The sequence below is a fragment of the Artibeus jamaicensis genome, unplaced genomic scaffold (genome assembly GCF_021234435.1).
Source record: "Artibeus jamaicensis isolate MK-2021 breed Jamaican fruit bat unplaced genomic scaffold, CSHL_Jam_final contig_3126, whole genome shotgun sequence".
NCBI lineage: Eukaryota > Metazoa > Chordata > Mammalia > Chiroptera > Phyllostomidae > Artibeus > Artibeus jamaicensis.
Genome location: NW_026521723.1, coordinates 18214086 through 18238819, shown reverse-complemented (window position 1 = coordinate 18238819; position 24734 = coordinate 18214086). Strand labels below are relative to the sequence as shown.

Genomic DNA, 24734 nt, shown 5'->3' with positions numbered 1-24734 from the left:
AAGGAAAAATAAACACTTATGAACATACACTATATACCAAGGAATATGTAAGTCCTTTGCATCCACAGTCTCATGTTATCCTTAGAACAAGTCCATGAAGCTCTGACTGGTGTGGCTCAGTTATTTGGGTGTCATTCCACAATGTGAAAGGTTGCCAGTACCATTTTTGGTTAGAGTACATGCCTGGGTTTTCAGTTCAGTCCCTGATGGGTTTTTCTCACTCACACTCCCTCCCTTTCTCTCTCTTTCTCCCTCCCTTCCTCACTCTCTCTAAAAATAAATAAATACTTAAAAAAACTTCCATGAAGTATTATCCTCATTTATTCAATAGAAGTGCCAGAGTTCTGGAAGTTCATGATAGAAATACTGAAAATAATTCTATGGGAGGCCCCTCAATTTTTCCCCTAATTTTCCTCTTGTATTACTAAATGAGAAACTGGTACTATTCTGAGAGGATTTACTCCTCTCAACAAATTTTTAGACACTCCTTCAGATGAGAAACACTTATAATATTCCAGTCAGCAATACTGGGAATCCATTAAGCTGTGATTATGTTAGAAAGAAGCTTTTGTGAATGGCTATGTGAAGAAAGAGTTAGTTATAATTTTAGGAATCCCTGGGTTTGTGAATTTTCAGGAATATTTATTTGGGAGAATATTCTTTCATTTTAGACCCTGATGATGACTTGTCTATGAGAAAGCTCTAATTCAACAAAGGATTCCTGAGAAAAATTCTAAAAATTTGGGAATTCTTGCCAAAAGTGTATAATCTGAACCTAATCATGAGAAACATGAGTAGAACTCAAATTGGAGATTTTACAAAATAAGTCAGCTGAACTCAACATGAATATCTTTTTCATGACATAAGAACTTGGGAACTGGACTTCCGCCAAGATGGAGGTTTAGGTGGATGTGCCGTGCCTCCTCACACAACCAAGTTTAGGGACAACTAAATATTAGCATCAGAAAACACAACCAGAACACGGAAAACTGAACTTTTCAGAAGTCCGCTAACAACAAATTCTTCAGCCCGACCGGTAAGGGGCGAAACCGGCGTCTGGTGAGAAGCTGCAAGGGAGGGCTCGGTCGGACCCGGGCGTGGAATCCAGACGCGAATCCAGATGCACGGGTTCCAAACCCAGGATTGGACCTAGTGAGCGACCGAGCAACCCACCGGGTGAGCGACTGCAGAGGAGACAGTGGGGAGGCGGTGCAGCGAGTTGACTGCGGTTGCCTAATTGCGCGCGAGCGAGGGAGTGGGCGGTTGAACCAGCCGCAGCGGCGATGGAGGGCGCCGCCATTTCCCTGCTATGACCACGCCCCCACATACAGCGTCACAACCCAGCGACCTGGGAGTCCAAGGCGCCGCTTCTCACATTTAAAGGGCCAGAACAGACCAAAAATGTCGCAGGGAGACCTCAAAGCCCCAGAGATAAATCTAAGCGACGAAGAAATAGCAGAACTCTCAGACGCACAGTTTAAAACACTGGTCATCAGCTTCCTCACAGATCTGGTTGATTATAGCCACAAATTAGAGAAACATATGAAGGCTAAATTAAGGGAAATGAATGGAATTCCACAGGAAACCCATAGAGATGAAAAGGAAACTGGGACTGAAATCAATGGAGTGGACCAGAAGAAACCAAATAATGGCCAAACAGAAAAGAGTCAAGGAGCAAGAATTCAAAGAAATGAGGAGAGTCTTAGGAACCTCCAGGACATCTTTAAACGCTCCAATATCCGAATTATAGGGGTACCAGAAGGGGGGAAAGACACAACCACCAGTGGAAAAACTATTTGAACAAATAATAAAAGAAAATTTCCCCAATCTGGCAAAGGAAATAGACTTCCAAGAAATCCAAGAAGCCCAGAGAGTACCAAAAAAGTTGGACTCAAGAAGAAACACACCAAGGCATATCATAATTACATTAGCCAAAATTAAAATGAAGGAGAGAATCCTAGAAGCAGCAAGAGCTAAGGGGACAATCACCTACAAAGGAGTTCCCATCAGACTGTCAGCAGATTTCTCAAAAGAGACCTTACAGGCAAGAAGGGGCTGGAAAGAAATATTCCAAATCATGAAATCTAAAGACCTACAACCAAGATTGCTCTATCCAGCAAAACTTTCATTTAGAATGGAAGGACAGATAAGGTGCTTCTCAGATAAGACCAAATTCAAGGAGTTCATCATCACCAAGCCCTTATTATATGAAATGTTAAAGGGACTTATCTAAGAAAAAGAAGTTAAAGAAACATGAACAGTGAAAGAACAACAAGCTCACAGTTATTAACAACCACACCTAAAACGAAAGCAAACTAAAAGAACAGCTAGATCAGGAGTGGAAATATAGAAATGAAGATCTCAAGGAGGGTTAGCAACAGTGGAGTGGGAGGAGGAGATGGGGGGAGAAGGTACAGAAAATAAGTAGCATAGACAGTAGATAGAAAATAGATGGGGGAGGCAAGAATAGCATGGGAAATATAGAACCTAAAGGACTTGAGACACATGGACATAAACTAAAGGGGGGTAATGGTGGGGTTGGGGGGGCAGGGTGGAGGGGAATGAAGGGGGGAATAGAACAACTGTAACAGCATAATCAATTTTTAAAAATAAATAAATTAAAAAAAAAAGAACTTGGGAACTGTTTCAGAAGATATGATAACTAAATGCCATAAATGAGCCTAGATTTTCTTTTCTTATAGAAGATATTATTGGGACAATGGACAAAAACTGAATACAATCTGGAGGTTAGATAATATTATTGGATATATATTAATCTCCTGATGTCAATAACTATAATTTAGGTAAAAGAATGTATTTGTAGGAAATGCACATTGAGTATTTAAGGGCATTCAGTATCTGAGGAGCAGCATATTTGCAACTTACTCTTGAGTGGTTACCAAAAGTTATGTGTTGTACATATTTACATAGTGTCTATGTAAACATATAGAGGGGCAAGAAAAGTGAATACTAATGGGATAAAAACACTTTTTCAATACCACAGAGTTAGGAGGTAAAAGGACATCCCCTGAAAAGACATAATCTGACAAACTTTGGTTCTTTTTCTAATGTACTTTGCCTTTACAATTTGCCTTTTATAAATATAATGGTTGGTACTAAAAAGTGGCTTCAGTCCAGTTTATATTACAGAAATACAGTAGAAATACTTTAAATTGATCTAATAATATAGAAAATGGGTTTTGTACCACAACCATGTACATATACTAAAAATGTAAGTGAAATGTTAATTGTTGAAACTAAAAAGTGGTGAATGGCTGGGAGTATATATAACCAAGTGTTTTCTGTTATGAAAGGAGAAGATTAAAACTTACTTGCAGAAGCATCCCAAAATTTTATTGATCCATCTGCATGACTAGGCAAAAAACAAATTAGCATAAATTAAAGTATATTAAATAAAAAATTATTCTAAAAGTGTAAAACTTGAGTTAATATTAAATTCAATTAAAAAATACTGTTCCTGTGAAAATAAGTGTACACTAAATCATTTCTAAGCACAAAAAAATAGTTTAAATATAAAATAATACATTAAAATCTGAACTTAAAAAAGAACAGTAATTACTTAAATTTTATTCTAAGATTTTATGTTGTAATAGAGAGCAATTAAAACCCACCTACTAGAAAAAACAATATTTTTAACATAAAATTGTTTACACTAAATAAAAAAATACCCAAGGCAATTTAGATATTAAAATAATTTTGAAATGAATATCATGATAAAGTTAAACTTCAAATTACAAAGTCAAATCCTTAAACCTATCTAAAGTTTTATCAGTATTTGGTGATAACACAATGGTAACTGTATAAGAACTCACTAAGAAAATAAAATAGAATAAAATACTTCCCAATACATTTTCTGAGGTCAGCTTTATTTTCAATCAAAACTAGAAAAAACCACTGCAAGAAAATCACAAACCAATATTCTTTGAGCATGGGCATAAAAACTGTCAATAATATTAGCAAATCAAATGAAGATTCTGTCATACATCATATATCATAACTAGGTGGGATTTATCCCAGGAATGCAAGGCCAGTTAAACATTAAAAAAACTCAATCATCATATTGTAATTCACCATACTGAAAGATTAAATACAACATGATCATCTTAATAAATGAAGAAAAAAACATTTGACAAAAATTTACCATCCGTTCATGAAAAATAAAACCTCAACAATCTAGGAACAGAAACTTCTTCAACCTGCTAACTGGCATTTAGGAACAACCTACAGATTCCACACATAAGTGAAATCATACAGTATCTGTCTTTGTCTGACTTATTCCCCTTAGCATATCACTCTTTAGGTCCATCTATGTCGCTGCAAATGGCAAGATTTCATTGTTTCTTATGGCTGAGTAATATTCCACTGTTTATATGTGCTACATAGTCCTTATTCATTCATCTATTGATAGGCACGTAGGTTGCTTCCATATCTTGGCTATTATAAATAATGCTACAATGAACACAGGGGTGCTATATATCTTCCCAAATTACTGTTTTCATCTTTTGGATAAATATGCAGAAGTGGAATTGCTGGATCATATATATTACAGTTCTAGCTTTAATTTTTGAAAAATATCCATACTATTTTCCATAGTAGTTCACTAATTTACAATCCCTTTTCTCAACATCTTTGCCAGGTTTTATTTGTCATCTTTTTATAATAGCCATTCTGACAGATACAAAGTGATATCTCATTATAGTTTTGATTTGAATTTGATGATTAGTGGTGATGAGCTTAGGTTGAACATGATTACACATCTTTTTCAGGTGTCTGTTGGTCATTTGTAAGTCTTCTTTGCAATAATGTCTATTCAGGTCTTCTGTTTTTTAAATTTTTTTATGTTAAGTTGTTTGAGTTCTTCACATACTTTTGATATTAAGCTGTTATCAGATATAACACTTTTCTTCATTCTTTTTTTCTTTTTTCCTCTGACTCTGTAATTTCCTATTACCTATCTACTAGTTTACTAATTCTTTCTTTTGATTAAGTCTGAAGTTGAACGCTACTAGTATATTTTTTTAATTCAGTTATTCTTCTACTCTAAACCTTCTTTTTCATTATTATAGTTTTTATCTCTTTGTTTTCATTTTGCTCATGCCTTATTTTTAAAATTCTGTTTATTTGTTTATCTGTATTCTTTGTACCCTGAGCTTTTGAAAGACAATTATTTTGAATTGTTTGTTAGGTAATTCACAGATCTCTATTTCTTAATAGGACTAGAGATCAATTTCTCTAAGTTTATTTTTGTCCCTTTAATTACCTGTTTATTTGTGTGCCTGTTATTTCTTGTTGGAAATTTATCATTTGAAAATAAAGCTACCACTTGTGAACTGGCTTTGTACAGGAGAAGACCTTCACCAATATGTCTAAGTAGAAGTCTTTGGGCCTCAAACCTTTAATGGAGATGTATCTCCTCTGGACCTGTGTGTGTAATTTCCCAGTTAGAGAGGTTTGCTGGTTTTCTCCAGGAGCTTGTAGTCTCTTGCTCCCACCATTGTCTGTCTTTAGTACTATAGGTTTTGGGGGAAGTTTGACAACCACTGAGTTCTTTTTTTTAATATTTAACATTTGAAATCAGTTTTATTTTCACCAAACATATGATAGTGTACATAGAAAACCCTATAGACTCCACCAAAAAACTGCTTGACCTAATACATGAATTTGGCAAAACAAGCAGGATACAAAGTCAACGTCCAGAAATCAAAGGCATTTTTGTATACTAACAATGAAATATCAGAAACAGAAATCAGAAAAAAATCCCATTTGATATAGCAACAACAACAACAAAATACCTAGGAATAAACCTAACCAAGGAGGTAAAAGACCCGTACTCAGAAAACTATACAATACTGAAGAAAGAAATTAAGGAGAACACAAACAAAAGGAAACATACACTGTGTTCATGCATCTGAAGTGACATTGTCAAAATGTCCATACTACCCAAAGCAATTTATAGATTCAATGCAATACCTATTAAAGTACCAATGGCATACTTCACAGATATAGAACAAACACTGCGTTCTTTTTTGCTTTCTGCATCCCCCAGGCAACGAAGTTTCATACCACTCAGGTTCAGGTGAGACAGAAATTAATCTCTTGGGAAGCCCCCTGAAAAGCAGGAATATCTGATGCACATTCTACTCCTCTCTTTCCCTCCAATGAGATAAGATGTAAATTGGGCTTTCCTCCTGCCCACAAGCTATGCCAATTTTGTGGAGGGGCTGACATAGTCAAAATAAAACTAAAGGGCTATTTAAACCCATTTCAATTTGGCAGTTCTTGGCTTTAAGCTTGCCTGGGTACAACTTTTTACTGGTTCCTCGACCATATATTGTTGTTACATCAGCATCTCTGTAGGAGAACAAGGCCTGCAGCTACCTATTCTGATATCTTGCCAATGTCATTCTCCACCAAATTTTTATAGAGTATTTTTCAATTACTTTTCTCTCAACCTGACTATACTCTTTTATGTGAAGTGACTATATTGTAAATAGCTATACAGTAGGGCCTTAATTTCAATCTGTTAATTTGAATTGGAGTATTTAGAATATTTGCACTTAACTTAACCAGTGTTGTGTTAGTGCTTTAGTCTGTCATTTTTTTTCTTTCCTGTTTTTTCCTGCCTTCCTATGGGTTAATTGAACTATTTTAGTACATCCATTTCAATGTGTATTTTTGTGTGTATTTGTTTGCATCAGGCTTTTAAAAAATGGTTGCTTGAAGTATAACAATTGGTCACAGTCTACTGGTGTCATCATACTACCATTGAAAGTATTAAAATCTTACCTCCCTTTCCATTACCTTACCTTCTTCCTTTTATATTGTCTAAATATTCCCCCTACATGTCCATAAAACCACACCTGACAATGTAACTGTAATATTTTACTCAACCATCAAATTATAATTTTAAAAACTCAAGAGAAGAAAAGCCTGTTGCATTTACCCACCAAATATAATTTTAAAAGCTCAAAGCCAATTGTATTTGCCCTCATTTTTACTACTGCATTCTTCGTTCCCTCTTGATATTCCAAGGTTCCTTCTTTTATCATTTGCTTTATGTTTAGAGAACTTACTCTAGTCACTCTTTTAGGGTAAGTCTGATGTTAACAGAATTCTTTGTTTCTTTCTTCAGCAAATGTGTTGATTTTTCCTTCATTCCCAAATATTTTTGCTGGGTATAGCATTCTGGGTTGCCAGTTCTTTTCTAGCAGCACTTGAAAAGTCTTTTCCATCTGGCCTCCACAGTTTCTAATGAGAAATTCACCATCATTTACATTTGTTTTGCCCTATAGGTAAGGTGTCATTTTTCTATTTTCATTTTTTTTCTTGGTGTGTTCAGAGGTTTGACTATGATGTGACTTGTTATAGATTTCTTGTGGCGCATTCAGTTTCTGGAATCTATAGGTTGACATCTTCTGTGAAATTTGGAACGTTTTCAGGCATTATTTTCTGATACACTTTTTTCAGACCTATTTTTTTTTCCTCTCTTCATTCACTGGATTCTTACTGACACAAAAGGTAGAGGGTGTGTGGCTTACCACTGCTTGGCTGTGATGGAAAATTTTCTCCCCACATGATCTTCTCTGACACCACAGGTGATGGGTTTTATCAGCATCCATCGGAGTTAAAAGTCCCAGCTTCTTATTCATTACTCAGCCTTTGTTTAGAGTCAGAAAATGATACTCCACTCAAGAGGAAGTTGAGGCACCTTTTTTACAGCCTAATGAAGGTAAAATCTGGGGTCTTTAATCTGCCTTTGTTTGAGTGGGTTGGAGTGGGGCCATAGTTTTTTTTCTTCTGGCAGTTAGCTAGAGAGATTATTTTCTAAAAGTTTTCTGTCTTGTTAGGCTACCCTTTTTCATGCCCTTTAGCTACAGAGAACTAACTTTTGTTCATGTTTTGTTTGTTTGTTTGTTTGCACCCACTGACAGATCCAGAGTGTCAGCTTCTTCATCTCTAATTCTGGGATATGGAGGTACAAAAATAAATAAATAAATAAATAAATAAATAAATAAATAAATAAATAAATAACCAACCCCCCCCCAAAAAAAAACTTGCCACCATGTTATTCCATAGGACTTGGGGGCCTTGCCAGTCTGATTTCTCTCCATCTTTTCCAGGCAGTTTATGTTTGTTTAATATATACTGTTTAAGATTTTAGTTGTATTCAATGGGAAAAACAGGAAAAATTTCATCTAGTATATTGCCCCATAAGCAGAATAACTTATTACCTTTCAAATCTCACCTTTATCTGTTGGTATGTCTCTTTTTTTTTATTCCTACTATTAGAGTAGGCTGCTATAGAAAGTAGTGACTTTTCTGGTGCTGTAAGTTTTACAGCATACTTTAAATAACCACCTAATAGAATAGTCAGTTGGCAGCAATCAAGAGATGTTGGTAAGGGACTTCTTTAGGCTAATAATCTATGATTTTCACAGAAATTTTTCCTTGACTAGTCTCTTGTGATTTTTCATACTTTGACTTTCTCCCTCTGTTATAATAATGTACACATAATTATTTTTGTTACATGTCTAAGTTTTCAGTAGTTTCATTCTATCTTCCACCAAGGTTATTATCCTTGCACAAAATTTGCATCTTATTTTTATTGTTGACACTCTTACAGATGTCCCCCATTTCCCTCACCTTTGTTCACCTCCACCAAGATCGCATCCTCCCCTCCCTCTGGCCTTCACCTCAGTGTTTCCTGTATGTATCTACAGGCTATGCATGTATGTGTAGTTATATCTTTACTTTTACTTAAGCTGTCAGTCTGCCTAGAGCATAATTATGAGAAATTGTAAAAGCTTAATAAAACATTTTTGATGATGAATTGATAAATTTAAAAGTCATATCCCACTTACCCGGTAATAATAATTTCTGGATATGTTTGTGTTCCAAGGTTCCAAGCTCCTCCGGTGATTGGCCACTCCTACGTATATTATCCAGGAACAATTTATAAGTGTATTTTTAATTTTAAATAACTTAAAATTTAAAATGACAGTATTTTAAAATAATGGTGCAAGATTTTCTTAGAAGTCAATAGCTATAAAGTAGTGGAGAATAAAGTATGCGGCTATCTTTTAATTCTTTCATTCAGCAAAATATTCCAAATATATAATGTCATCATCTTTAAAAACACTGACATTAAGAAAGGTTACCATTCATATTAAAAGGTCAAAAAATTTTTTTCAATTATACAAATAAAATACTGCAACATTTGCCACATGATCTATGTACTTCCAAACTATTGTGGTGCCATTTAATGCAGAATATTATGTTAATTGTGCCCCCACCCCCACCCCCACCCCCAGAGTTATCCATCCCAATAGCCCTGTACAAATAATAGAAATAATAATGGGTGATCTAATACAATTGTAAGTGCTTGAATTTTATACTAAGAACAATAAAATGAAATTCCAGAAAGTTATTGAATAAATGACTTTTGATAATTATGTCGTATTAAACATTGATTGATAAATGATTAGAGTTGACTCCAATGTGTTAAAATATAATCCTTCATCCAAAATAATTAAAAGTTATATTTTATAATCCAAATTTGTTACTTTAAATGTATTCTTAGTATAAAAATATATATGATAGATAAGTATACCAATATATAATATATACATATTGTATATGAAATTTATATTTCTATAGTTTTTAAGTTATGTACCATCTAAGAAATTTGAAAACCAGAGGTTATGTTTTTATTGATTCCAGCTTCTGATTTCGAAAAAGAATTTAGTTCAAGTATTCTTTTATAGAAAGTAAGAAAATAGTATGACAAAAAAGTGTAATCACATGATATGAATATGAATCTAACACAATTTATTAACTGTTACTCTTACCTTATTACTGTATCCTTGTTTTTTATGCTTAACTCCTATAGCATAGAGTACTAGAATCAAATCTGGAGGGCAATCAGCAAAGTAGGCTGTGCAAGTAACTGGTGACTCATGAATGTCCATGGGATATGGATTTTCAAAGATTGGAAAACTAATAGATAAATACAATATATTAGGTTCATTTTGTAATGATAAAATATAAAATAACTTATAAAGCAAATCCCCAAACCTTCTATATATTAATTATACACTCACTTAATTGTTTTTATGTATCATAAGAGTCATATGAACAAACATCTTTTAAAAAATACTTATCTATAAAATATAATATGAATATTGGTAGAATTTTACTTGTGTAAGTAAATTTTTTCTATAATTCAAAAATTCCACAATGATACGACCTTTATCTAAATATTTATATAGCATTCTATAAGTATTAAAATATCTTAGTAAATTTGACATTTTTCCATGGGAGATAATATATAAGTAAATATTTTTTTGTTTTCTGCAGGAGTAATTTAAAGATGTGTGTGATTATATCATGCTTGAGACAATTTCCTATGTAAACTAGAGAACGTAGTAGGCATGCAGAATTATGGATGCAGTAAATTTCATATCTTCAAGCCCACCATAATTTTAAACAGACATGTAAGTATAGAACCAAACTAATAATTGTTATATCCATAATATATTGTGCAGTTCTTACCTACCAGATGTACCAAGCACTAAAGAAATAGGATATGACCTTATGTCCCATCTGTTCCAGATTTGTGTGATCATGTTACTTCTGATACAATGTATGTTTTCATCAGGGGGTGGGTGGAGAGGGGCTATTAAAAATAATTTCTTTCCTATATTGTTAGATATTTAATTAGTAATTTAGTCCAATCTTCAGAGTGTGGAATATGTGAGTGTGTGTGTATTCTACAGATGGTTTCCCACATAGGAATAGTAGTATATGCAAAATCAGGTGGGAAGAACAAAGTTGTGTTTTAAAAATGGCAAGTAGGTTAAAATGGATGGATTAGAGGTCCTGTTTCAGGGCAGAAATTATCAACAAAGGAAGAAAGATAGTGACAAAGTAGGAGGGACCAGATTCCACTTCCCCCTACACATGGGAGAAAAACGTAGCTGATCTATGGAGGAATAGAGCAAATAGCCAACAGTACCCCAGTACATATGAAAATAAGAGACCAAAAATTGTACCAGACACTGAAAAAACAGATGGTAAGGAGAGTGCTTCAAGACAATAAAGTCCCAGGGACCAGCTAGGGGACCAGGGTGGCTGTAGCCCCAGACCCAGACCTGGATCTACCACAGACTCCTTGGGAGAGAGCCGGGTCAACTGCTCCCTCCTGCCTGGACAAATAAGGTTTAAGCAGCACAGGGAGAGACCTGGTTGCTTGAAGTTGCAGAGAGGGAATAAGGACAAAGAGGCAAATATACAGGGGCTGTGATCACCTGCAGAGTCTGAAGTCACCAGCTTGAGAGAGTTGAGAGTCCTGCAGTGACGAGCACTGACCCTGGATACTCACCAGTCTGGCTGGAGAATTGGGCTATATGAAGCAGCAGGCTTGAGTAGGAGGAATTTCTCAAAAACAAAAACTGTTTGAGGAATTCTCCTGCAACAGCCACTCAGCCTACTCACCACCCACCCAGGCAGCAATCCCGAAGTTGCACAAAAGGTCACATGGAAGGCCCTATGCACCCCCATAGTACTGGGAAGGGACAGGAGGAAGCCTGGCTGAGTGCCCACATGCACAGCAGTGCGAACACCCCAACCCCCCAGCCCACAGCAGTAACCCCAGGGAAAAGAGCCTCTGAGGAAGACCTGGATCCCACACCCAAGGCGCCAGGAAGAGGCACGAGACTAGCTCTAGGGAGAGTGAGCACAAGACTGTCTGAGTGTACATCTGGAAAGGAGAAAAGCCATACCAATAGCCCTTCAGCCTGCTGTAGCAAGCAAGACCAGAAAAACTGGTTTGTCCAGTTTGAAACCAACATGAGGGTTTTTTGTTTTTGTTTTCTTTTCTTTTGAAGTAATCTTTTATTTTTTAATTTTTATTATTGTTTTCTTTCAATACCTTTCTCCTCTCTCTTTCCTTCTTTCTTGTTTTATTCCTTCTTCCTTTCTTTCCAATTTTATCTCTTTTTCCTCCCTTCTCCTGCTTTTTTTAAATACCCACAAGCGAGACAAAAAAATCTGGAACTGTGAAAAGACCATAGTGGGACCTAAAGAGGGCATCCCAATAGTTGAGACAGGGAGACAAATTTCACTATCATATTACAGAGAAACTGCAAGTTACTGCATATTTATATTATTAATTTTTTTCACTATTCTTACATCTTTTATTTTAATAGTATTTTTGTATTCCTCTTCTTTCTGTATAGTCTTCTTTGCTTGGCTGGTTATATTGTATCATTTCACAAGTGTCCCCTGTTCTCTCTTTCACAGTGTATTGCAAATTTTACTCCCCTTCATGTCACTTGTGTTCCTTTAGCACACTACTAAAAGTTCTATACCCCCTATTCATGTTATGCAGATCTCATAGATTCTGTCATATGATTGTTAATCTAATATTATTGTAAATAATAGCTGTTCCATACAAGTGTAAATACTTCAAAACACCCTTCCAGGATCTTAGCCCACATCACAGTTCCCTGAACTCTATTACTGTAGTGGTTAACTCTATTCTCTCACACACTACACCTATTTACTATCCTTTACTCTCACCTTACATCAGAATCTGACCTCTCACAACCTCAATTCTTTCTAGATCCAACTCACAATCCTTCCCTTCCCAATAAGTCTTATCTTCTTTCCATCCTTTCTAAAAAGTGGCTAGTTGGGTGGAATATCATGGTTAACACTATACACAGCCAAAGGATCTCCTATCTCTTCAATTCCACCGGCTACTAGAAATATCATAGAATACTCTCTTGCTGTCTTAAACCATTTTACCTTCCCTCCAAATGATCACAAAAAAGAATAGGTGGAAGCAGTGAACACCAGGATACCCCCTGGAAGAGGAAACCCAACAACAAAGGAACCACCAACAGATAACAACAAAGGAAGGTGAAGGAGGGAGTGGAAACCACACAAACCTCAATCCAGGACCTATACAGAAATACAACTAATTAGTGGGGAAACTACCCAGTATAAACAACTGAACAAGAGCAGAAGAGAATTCTTGAAACCTTGTACACACAGAAGAACCACCTTCAACACAACCTGCCCTCACCAGCACAACAAACTACAAGAGGTGATGAACAGAGTGAACCTCAGTTAACCAGCTGGTGGGAAGGACCCACCAAGGAAAAACCCCAAAACAATCAAAACCCAAAGACAAACACAAAGCCAACTAAAATGATAGCCCAAGACCAGAGAGATCAGGAGATCAAGGAGACTACAACACTGAATCTCACAGGAATTCTGCACAGAAGTTCACACCATAAACCCAGGGAGCCAGAACAGATCAATTTAAGAAGCCGAAGCTAACAAGAAGAGTCTCACAAGCAATGGGAAGACAAACAAACAATACCCAAATGAAAAAAAGGAGGAAGCCCCAGAAAGAATGCTAAATGAAATAGAGGCAAGTCAACTACCAGATATTGAGTACAAAGCACTGGTTATCCGGAAATTCAATGAGCTCACAATGAGGTACCAGAAACTATAGGGAAACTATAATGAACTCACTGCAAACTACATCAACATGAAAAAGGAAACAGAAACTATCAACAAGGACCAAGAGGAAATTAAGAATACAATTTCTGAACTGAAGAACACAGTGGAAGGAATCAAAAGCAGGATCGATGAAGCAAAAGATCAAATCGGTGAGCTGGAGGACAAGGTAAAAAAGCACCCAGAAAGAGCAAGAAAAGAAAAAGAGGCTCAGAAACAATCAGGGAAGAAATAAAAAAGTTTCTGGAAACAAATGAAAATGAACTCACAACAACCCAAAACTTATGGAACACAGCAAAGGCAGTCCTGAGAGGGAAGTTCATAGCAATACAGGGCTACCTAAGAAAGACAGAAACATTTCAAACAAACAACCTAACCCTACGCCTACAAGAACTTGAGGAAAAACAACAAAGACAGCCCAGAGCAAGTAGAAGGAAGGAAATAACCAAGATCAGAGCAGAACTAAATGACAGAGACTAAAAGCATAATTCTAAGGATTGACAAATTCAGGAGCTGGTTTTTTCAAAAGATAAACAAAATAGACAAGACTTTAAGCAGGTTCATCAAGAAAAGAAGCAAGAGAACCCAAATAAACACAATCAAATGAAAAGAGGAGAAATGAAAGAGGAGAGATTACAACTGATCCCACAGAAATACAAAGAATTGTAAGAAATTATTATGAATAACTGTATGCCAAGAAATTTGAAAACTTAGGTGAAATGAACAAATTTCTAGAAAAATATAATCTTCCAAAACTCAATGAAGAAGAGGCAGAAAGCCTGAACAGACCAATAACAGCAAATGAAATTGAAGCATTAATCAAAAACTCTCAACACACAAAAACCCTGGACCAGATGGTTTCACAGGAGAATTCTACAAAGCATTTAAGGAGGAGCTGACCCCTAACCTTCACAGACTCTTCCCAAAAATCCAAAATGATGGAAGTCTCCCTAACTCTTTTTATGAAGCCAGCATCATCTTAATCCCCAAACCAAATAAACACACAACAAAGAAAGAAAACTTCAGGCCAATATCACTGATGAAATGGATGCTAAAATCCTCAACAAAATATTGGCAAACCACAGCCAACAATACATTAAAAAGATCATACACCATGACCAAGTAGGATTCATCCCAGGGATGCAAGGATGGTTCAATATTTGCAAATCAGTAAATTCAATACATCACATAAACAAAAGCAAAGACAAAAATCACACGATCATATCAATAAATGCAAAAAAAACTTTTGATAAGGTACGGCACCCATTTATGATAAAAACACTCAGCAAAGTGGGAATAGAGGGAGCATTCCTCAAAATAATAAGGGCCATATATATGAGAGACCTACAGCCAACATCATACTCAATGGGCAAAAACTAAAAGCTTTCCCACTAAGATCAGGAACAAGACAACGTTGTCCACTTTCACCACTTCCATTCAATATAGTATTGGAAGTTTAGGCCACAGTGATCAAACAAGAAAAGAAAATAAAAGGCATCCAAATCAGAAAGGAAGAAACAAACTGTCAATGTTTGCAGATGACTTGATAGTGTACATAGAAAATCCTATAGACTCCATCCCAAAACTGCTAAACTTAATAAATAAATTTGGCAAAACAATGGGATACAAAGTCAATATCCAGAAATCAAAGGGATTTTTGTATACCAACAATAAAACAGCAGAAGCAGAAATCAAGAAAAAAATCCTATTCGATATAGCAAAAAAAAAAAACAACCCTAGGAATAAACCTAACCAAGGAGGTAAAAAACCTGTATGTAGAAAACTACACAACACTGAAGAAAAAATCAAGGAAGACACAAACAAATGGAAACATATACTGTGTTCATGTACCAGAAGAATTAACATCATTAAAATGTCCATACTATGCGAAGCAATTTACAGATTCAATGAAATACCCATCAAAGTACCAATGGCACATTTCATAGACATAGAACAAACACTTCAAATATTTATATGGAAGTATAAATGACCCCAAATAGCTGCTGCAATTTTGAGAAAGAAGAGCACAGTAGGAGGGATCACAATACCTGATACCAAACTGTATTACAAGGCCACTGTAATCAAAACAGCCTGGTACTGGCATAAAAACAGGCACATAGACCAATAAAACAGAACAGAGAGCCCAGAAATAAACCCAAGTCTCTACAGTCAATTAATATTTGACAAAGGAGGCAGCAACAGAAAATGAACTAAAAATACCCTCTTCAACAAATGGTGTTTGGAGAAGTGGACAGCTGCATGCAAAGAGATGAAATTCGAGCACCAACTTACACCATACACCAAAATAAATTCAAGGTAGATAAAACACTTACATATAAGCTGTGGCACCATTAAAGTCCTAGAGGAGAATACTGGCAGAAAAATCTCAGATATTTCACGCAGCAACCTTTTTTTCTGATATGTCCCTTAGAGCAAGGGACATAAAGAAAAGAATAAACAAATGGGATCTCATCAAAATTAAAACCTTTTGCACAGCTAAAGAAAACAGTATTAAAATAAAAAGAAAATCAACTGTATGGGAAAACATATTTGCCAATGATACCTCAGACAAGGGCTTAATCTTCAAAATATACAAAGAACTTACACAATTCCACTCTAAGAAGACAAGCCCAATTAAGAAGTGGGCATAGGACTTGAACAGACACTTCCCCAAGGAGGACATACAGAGGATCTAGAGACATGTGAAAAGATGCTCAATATCACTAGCTATCAGAGAGATACAAATTAAAACCACAATGAGATACCACTTTATACAAGTCAGAATGACCATCATAAACAAAGCAACAAGTGTTGGAGAGGTTGTGGAGAAAAGGGGACCCTAGTGCACTGTTGGTGGGATTGAAGACTGGTACAACCACTATGGAAAACAATATGGAATTTTCTAAGAAAACTAAAAATGGATCTGTCTTTTGACCCAACAATTCCACTGCTAGGATTATATCCTAATAACCCTGAAACACCAATCCAAAAGAACCTATGCACCCCAATGTTCATAGCAGCACAATTTACAATAGCCAAGTGCTGGAAGCAACCTAGGTGCCCATCGGTAAATGAATGGATCAAAAAACTATGGTACACTTACACAATGAAATTCTATGGAGCAGAAAGAAAGAAGGAGGAGCTCCTATCCTTTGCAACAGCATGGATGGAACTGGAAAGCATTGTGCTGAGTGAAATAAGTCAGGCGGTGAAAGACAAATACCATATGATCTCACCTTTAACAGGAACCTAAACTACAAAACAAACAAGCAAGCAAAATATAACCAAAGACACTGAAATAGAGATCAAGCTGACAGTGATCAGAGGAGAGAGGAAAGGGAATTTCAGGGGGTAAGGGTAAGGGTTTACAGGAGGAAGTATAAAGGATACATGGAAAAAACTAAGGGGGATGGAAATGGGAGGGAGGTGGGGAGCACTGGGGGCTGGTGAACTGGGATGGGACTAAAAGATAGAAAAATGTACTTGAACAACAATTAAAATAAATTCAAAATTTAAAAAAAGATCTTATCAACATTTCTTAGATTGAAGAATTATAAGTAAAATGTATCAGGTTAAAGACCAGATCTACAACTTGGAATTTGATAATAGCAAGTGGTTGCTTTGATAGACCCCGGACAAGGTGAATAATATAGTAAAAATTTTTGGAGAAAGATATTTTAGTATATTGGCAAAGACTATGGAAAAATATACTTAAAAATAAATACTAGATAACATTTTATTATAGGAATTTAGATGTAAAACTGTAAACTGGTTGCTGTGGAAATATAAATCTAAGAAACCAAGAAAAGAAAAAAATTTAAGCCCTAATGCTTGCTTCTGTGTAGAGGATTGAATGGGGGAGAAGGAAGGAAGGAAGGAGAAAAGGAATTCAGAGGTTCTAGTCAAGATGATGGAGAAGGCAGAAGCCGCGCTCATCTCCTCCCATTACCACATAAAAATTGTAACTAAATTATGGAACAATCAACCATCTGAAGACTGGCTTAACAGAAGTCCTATAACTTAAGATACACTGAAAAGACACATAGAAGCTGGTAGAATGGATGGAGACACATAATAAACTGGCCCCACTTCTAAATGTGGCAATGGATAATCCAGAAGGATATTTCAGTTGCAGAGGTTCCTCCTGAAAAGTGAGAGGTTTTAGCCCCTACTCAGCCTGGGACACCAGTGACAGGAAAAAGAGCTCACAAAACATTTGGCAGTGAAAATCAGCAAGGCTTCCATTGTTTACATGAGACAGGAAGGAGACTGTTGGAAACCCAGGTATCCTCTTAAAGGCCAACAAACTAACTCTCACTCACAGGAACTCACCCCTGGACTCAGGTGGAGGGACAAGAGCTTTAAGGGCCCCAAAGTCATACAAGGAGAGACTCAGTTGTGTGGTTTTGGGGTAAGGGCTGAAGGAATAGAATAATTGCCAATGTCCCTGTGTTGAGTCTTCCTTCAGCATGTCCCACGAGCACCAGCTTTCCTGGGCTGGGCCTTCCCTCAACATGGCATTAATCTGATGAACTACAGTAGCTCCAACCTGATGACTCTCTGAGACCCTGACCTATCTAATTGACACACATCCTAAGGCCCTCATCAGTGGCAACCAGCCTGGGCCTGCATTTTGATCTCTTAAAAAACTCTTGACCTCCTGTCTTACTTCACTTAGCATAATGCTCTCCAGGTCCATCCATGCTTTAGTGAAGGGTAAGAGTTCTCTTTCTGCTGCATTCCATCAAATAAATGTACCACAGTTTTTCATCCACTCATTTACTGATGGGTACTTAGGTTGCTTCCAGCACTTGGCTATCGTAAATCATGCTGCTGTAAACATTGGGATGCATAGGTTCTTTTGAATTGGTGTTTCAGGGGTAACCAGAGGGGAGAGGGGAGGAAGGAGGAAGATAATGGGGGAAAGAAGGGGAAGGGTTATGAAGGAACATGTATAAAGGACTCATGGACAAACCAAAGGCAGGTAGGATTGAAGGGGGTTGGTGGGGCAAGGGAGAGAGGTGAGGGGGAAATGGAGACAACTGTATTTGAACAGTGATTTAGAAAATAAAAATTCTTGAGGAATTTCAGTTAAGCTCAGAGAGTGCCAGAGATACACATGGAGAAACTGAGTTGTGTGTCTTCAGGGCAAGGGGCAGCTTCCTACACTGCCAATAGGTGCCACATTTCCTGTGTTAAACCCTCCCCTTAAACTTCCAAATCTTAATCTGTATTATCCTGGTAAATTCTATTAACTCTACCTTGTCAACTCCCTAAAACACTATTTCACTTCAAAGGTCTTCAGGCCCGAGGTGGTGGCAACTGGCCTCATTGTACCCTGAGATTTTGGCTGATGGGACTCAGACCCAGCATTGGTACCAAGTTTGAATCTGTATTAACCTGGTGAATATCATTTTCTGCACACTGGTGGCTCCCTGAGACCCTCATGCAAGTCAAGTACCACTGAGGTTCTTTCAGTGGTTTGCATGCAGGCAGCTGGATGGTCTTGTGTTGCCTTGGGCCTTTTACTGATTTGACCCAGGCCTGGTACTGGTGGCTGTTGACCTCAGCTTGCATCTTGGCCCCTCTGACACCCATCCAGTTCCAGCAAAGGCAACTATCTATCTTGGATCATACTGTAGTCCCAACAGGTAGTTCCAGGCCAGTACCAGGCAGTGTTTAACATTGACCTGTGCTGGAGTCCCTGTCAAGAAGCCACAGTACAAATACATCCGGTGGGTGGCCTCAGACTACAACAGAGCACCACATGATTGGCTCCACAAGAGGCACCCCCGAAAAGAGGTCTTGGCAGGCACCAGTCCCAGCTGCAGAAAATTTACATAGGACCTCATATATTATGGTCTTGGCTAATACTCACAGCCAGCCAACCTGAGGGTAAACCGCACACATGATGAGCCAATAGCAATCAACACTTACCTACAACAAAAGGGACACATAACTGACACAAAAGACACTCCTGGAGCAGCTGGATCAGGTGATCAAGAACACTGTGCTACTGGGCCCCACAGGACACCTACTCCATAAGGCCACCACACCATGATTGGGAAACATAGAAGGTCTACCTAACATGGAAACATAGAGTGGCACCCAAAATTAGGAGAAAAAGAAACATGTCCCAAATAAAAGAACAGGAAAAATCTATAGAAAATGAACTAAGTAAAATGGAGTCAAGCTCACAATAGTGATTATAATAAAGATTGTCAAGGAAGTAAGTGAGAACTTCAACAAAGAGATTGCAAGCATTTGAAAAAATAGAAATAAATTTAAAAAACCAGTCAGAAATGAAGAATACAGTAACTGAAATGAAGAATACAGCAGAAGGAATCAACAGCAGATTAGGTGAAGCAGAGGAGGAATCAAATCTGGAAGATAAAGTAGCAAAAAACACACAATCACAGCAAAAAAATCTTTTTTTAAAATGAGGATAGTTCAAGGAACATCTGAGACAACATCAAATGTAACAACATTTACATTACAGGAATACCAAGAGATGAAAAGAGAGAGTAAGAGACTGAGACTCTATTTGAAGAAATAATAACTGAAAACTTCCTTAACTCAGTGAAGGAAAAAGAACCCCAAATCCAGGAAGTGCAGAGAGTCCCAAACAAGATGAACCCAAAAAGGCCCACAGCAAGACACATCATAATTAAAATGGTAAGATATAAAGACAAATTAAGAGTCTTAAAAACAGCAAGAGAAGAACAGCTACTTACAAAGAAACTCCCATAAGATAGAGAGCAGGTTTCTCAAAAGAAACTTTTCATACCAGAAGGCATTGGCACAAAATATTCAAAGTGATGAAAAGCAAGGACCTACAATCAAGACTACTCTACCCAGGAAGGCTATAATTTAAAATTGAAAAAGAGATAAAGCTTCCTAGAAATGAAAAAGTTAAAAAAGTTCATCACTACCAAAGCAGTGAAAGAAATGTTGAGGACTTCTTTAGAAAAAATGAAAAATATTTTATATACCAATAATCAGCTATCAGAAAAAGAAATTAAGAAAAACAATCCCACTTACAACTGCATCAAACAAATTAAAATACTTAGAATAAATTTAACCAAGGATGTAAAACACCGGTACTGGGTAAATTATAAGATACTAAAAAGGGAACTGAAGAAGACACAAATAAGTGGAAGCATATACTGTGCTCATGGATAGGAAGAATTAACATCATTAAAATGTCCATACTACCAAAAGCAATCTATAGAGTCAACAAAATTCCTATCAATATATGAATAACATTTTTCACACAACTAGAACAAATATTTCAAAAATGTACATGGGACCACAAAAGACCCAAATAGCCGCAGCAATCTCATAAAAGAAGGACAAAGTTGGAGAAATCCCATTACCTGATATCAAACTATACTACAAAGCCATACTAATCAAAACAGCATGGCACTGGCATAACAGCAGGCATATAGATCAATGGAAAAAAAATAGAGAGACCAGATATAAACACATGCCTACATGGTTAATTAATATATGACAAAGGTAACAAAAACATACAGTAGGGTAAAGACAGTCTGTTCAATAAATGGTATTGGGAATATGAGACAGATACATGCAATATTAAAACTGGACTACCTTCTTATATCACATACAACAATAAGGTGAGGACTGACTGTGGGAGTGAGGGTTGAGGGGTAGAGGTGGGTCAGGGAAGAGCAATGATGAAAAATGTGGGAAAAGTGTAATTAACAACAATAATAAAAGAAAAAAACCTATCATTTTAAAAATAAAAAGTATCAAAATAGATAAAAATAAGACTTGAAACCATAAAACTCCTAGAAGAAAACATCAGCAGTAAACTCTGATATTTGTCTTAGCAATATTTTTTATGATATATTTCCTCAGGCAAAGGAAAAAAACAGTAAGTAAATTAAACTACATCAAACAAGAAAGTTTTTGCACAGCAAAGGAAATCATCAACAAAATTAAAAAACAACTTAGTGAAGGGAGAAAATATTTGCCAATGATACATCTGATAAGGGGTTAATATCCAAAATTTGTGAAAAACTCATACAAGTCTTCATTAAAAAGAAATCCAATAAAAAATATGTACAGTGAGAAGAGAGATCCAAGATGGCAGAGGAGTAAGTGAAAGCTACACTAACCTCCTCCCAGGACCCAACTGGAATTTAGTGTTTTTTTCTCTACAACTAAATTGTTGTAGAGAAATCCATTTTGAATAACCAACTGAACAGTAGCTGGAGATAAGCCTTACAACAATGCACAGAGAGGAGAAAAAACACTTCAGCACTATGTGACTGGTAGGGAGTGTGGAGGAAACTCAACAGGGCTGGCTAGACTCCCATGGGTGGCAGATGAAGTGCCAGTGCAATATGTCAGTGGTTAGGGGGTTCCCACTCAGCGTGTGGGTCTAAATCCCAAGGTTGGTTCCCTAGCCTATAGCACCAGAGGCAGAAAGGAACCCAGATGACATCCAGCTGTGAAAAGCATCAGGGGTTATATCTCCTAGGGAAGTCATATGAGATGCAGAGAGCTTTTTAAAGGGTCAAAGCACAAAATTTCATTTGCAGCCAGCAAAGGGTGCCAGGAAAGGGAGGGCAGAGTAGACTACAGATGCTTGAAAGTTTGGGGTTGGTGGCTCTGAGGGGAGAACTAAGGGAATAGTCACCAAGATCTGCATGCTGAGTTAACCCCCATACTGCAGGAGCCATCTCTGTCAGGCAGAGCACTCCTCTCTGAATGGCATCAGCCTGAAGGGAATGCCTGCAGAAATTCCTCTGTCCTACCCTGTGGTACTTAAGCCTGACTGCTACCAACAGATTGGTTAGATTAAAGAAACCAATCACATAAACAGCTGATTAGATTAAAATCTAAAGTGGAAAATAAAAAGAAACAAGCAAAATAGGAAGACAAAGAAACACACCCTGAATGAAAGAACAAGAGAATTTTCCAGAAGCATGAGATGACATGGAAGTAACCAATTTATCATACAGAGAGTTTAGAGTAGTGATTAGGAAGATACTCAACAGCATGAAAAAAGTCACAGAACAAAAAGCACTAGTGAGAAATAAAGAATGCAATATCTGAGATAAATAATACACTGGAAGGAATAAAGAGTAGTTTAGATGAAGCATAGAATGAAATTAGTGTTTTGGAAGACAGGTAGAAAAAAACAACCAGGCAGAGTGGAAAAATGAAAAAAGAATTTTAAAAAAAATGAGGAGAGCTTAAGAAACATCTTGGACAACATGAAGCATAACAACATCTGCATCATGGGAATAACAGGAGAAGAGAGTGAGTAAGGGATTAAGAACCTATTTGAAGAAATACAAACCGAAAACTTCCCTAATCTGGTGAAGGACACAAGTACAGGAAGATCAGAGAGTCCCAAATAAATTGGACTCAAAGAGGCCTACATGGAGACACATAATTAAAATGACAAGTCTTCAAAATAAGGAGAGAATCCAAACAGCTGCAAAAGAAAGGCATGTAATTATCTACAAAGGAGCACCAATTAGATTGTCATCTGATTACTCATCAGAAACATTTCAGACTAGAAGGGAGTGGTGTAAAATATTCAAGGAGATGAAATGCAAGGACCTACTACCAAGGCTACTTTACCCAGTAAGGCTACCATTTAAAATCGAAGAAGAAATAATGAGGTTCTCAGACAAGGAAAAACTAAAGGACTTACCAAACCAATACTACAACAAATGTTAAAGGGCTTGCTTTAAGAAGATGAAGAAAAAAGAAAAAGGGGAATAAAACAGAGGAAAACAGTCTAACAATTAAATGGCACTACATATGCATCTATCAATAATCACTTTAAAGATAAATGGCTTAAATTCTCTAACCAAAATACAGAGAGCAGCTGAATGGATAAGAAAACAAGACCCATATACATATATGCTGTCTCCAAGAGATCCATCACAGATTGAAAGATACACACAGACTAAAGTAAAGGGTTTGAAAAAGATATTTCATGCAAATGGACAGGGAAAAAAAGGCTGTGGTAGCAGTACTTACATTTGACAAACACAGACTTTATAAACTAAGGCAAAAGACTAAGAGACAAAGAATATTACATAAGAATAAAGGGAACAATCCAACAAGAGGATATAACCCTAGTAAACATTTATACAGCCAATATAGGAGCACCTAAACATATAAAGCATATATTAATGGACATAAAAGGGGAGATCAACAGAAATATAGTCATAGTTGGGGATTTTAACACCCCATTGACTTCAATGGGTAGACCTTCCAGGTAGAAAGTCAGCAAGGAGATAATGACACCCTAGAACAAATGAATTTAACTGATATCTTTAGAGCATTGCATCACAAAGAAGTGGAATCTACATTTTTTTCTCAAGTGTACCTGCAACATTTTCTAGGATAGACCACATGTTAGGACACAAAACAAGTTGCAGTTAACTTAAGATGACTGAAATCATACGAAGCATCTTCTCTGACCACAATGCTATGAAACTAGAAATGAACCACAAAAGGAACTTTGAAAAATATAAAAAGACATGAAAGCTAAATAATATGTTTTTAAATAACGAGTAAGTCGGCAATGAGATCAAGTCCCCCAAAATACCTTGAAACAAATAAAAATAAAGACACAGCAATTCAAAATCTATGGGACATGGGAAAGCAGTCGTAAGGGAGAAATTCATAGTATTACAGGCCCACTTCAAAAAACAAGAAAAGCTCAAATAAACAATCTAACTTCACATTTAAAGGAACTTGAAAAGGAATAACAGACAAAGCCCAATGTGCAGAGAAGGAAGGAAATAATTAAGGTCAGAGCAGAAATAAATGAAATGGAGTCTAAAAATTGGTACTAAAGATCAATGACTCCAAAAGCTGGTTCTTTGAAAACAAGGTAAATAAGATTGACAAACTTTAACCAGAGTCATCAAGAAAAAAGAAACAAGGCCCAAATAAATAAAATCAGAAATAAAAGGGGAGAAATAACAACTGACATCAAAGAAATGCAAAGGATTGTAAGAAAACATTAGGAACAATTATATGCCAACAAACTGGACAACCTGGAAAAAAATGGATAAATTCCTAGAAACATACAATCTTCCAAAAATAAACCAGGAAAAATCAGATTACCTGAATAGACAGATTACACCTAATGAAATTGAAGCAGTAATAAAAAAAAACTCCAAACAAATAAA

At 36.5% G+C, this 24734-nt stretch overlaps 1 protein-coding gene across 3 annotated transcripts in view; it reads right to left on the bottom strand.

The window, feature by feature from the left end:
• Window positions 1–24734, bottom strand: part of STXBP5L (syntaxin binding protein 5L) — a 348094-nt gene that overhangs the window by 158508 nt on the left and 164852 nt on the right. For all 3 annotated transcript variants that reach the window (XM_053663152.1, XM_053663154.1, XM_053663153.1), the window contains exons 13-15: window positions 9870–10017; window positions 8883–8950; window positions 3333–3373 (exon numbers count right to left, since the gene is read on the bottom strand). In XM_053663152.1, coding sequence (XP_053519127.1) covers window positions 3333–3373; window positions 8883–8950; window positions 9870–10017 — 257 coding nt within the window. The remainder of the gene's footprint in view (window positions 1–3332; window positions 3374–8882; window positions 8951–9869; window positions 10018–24734) is intronic.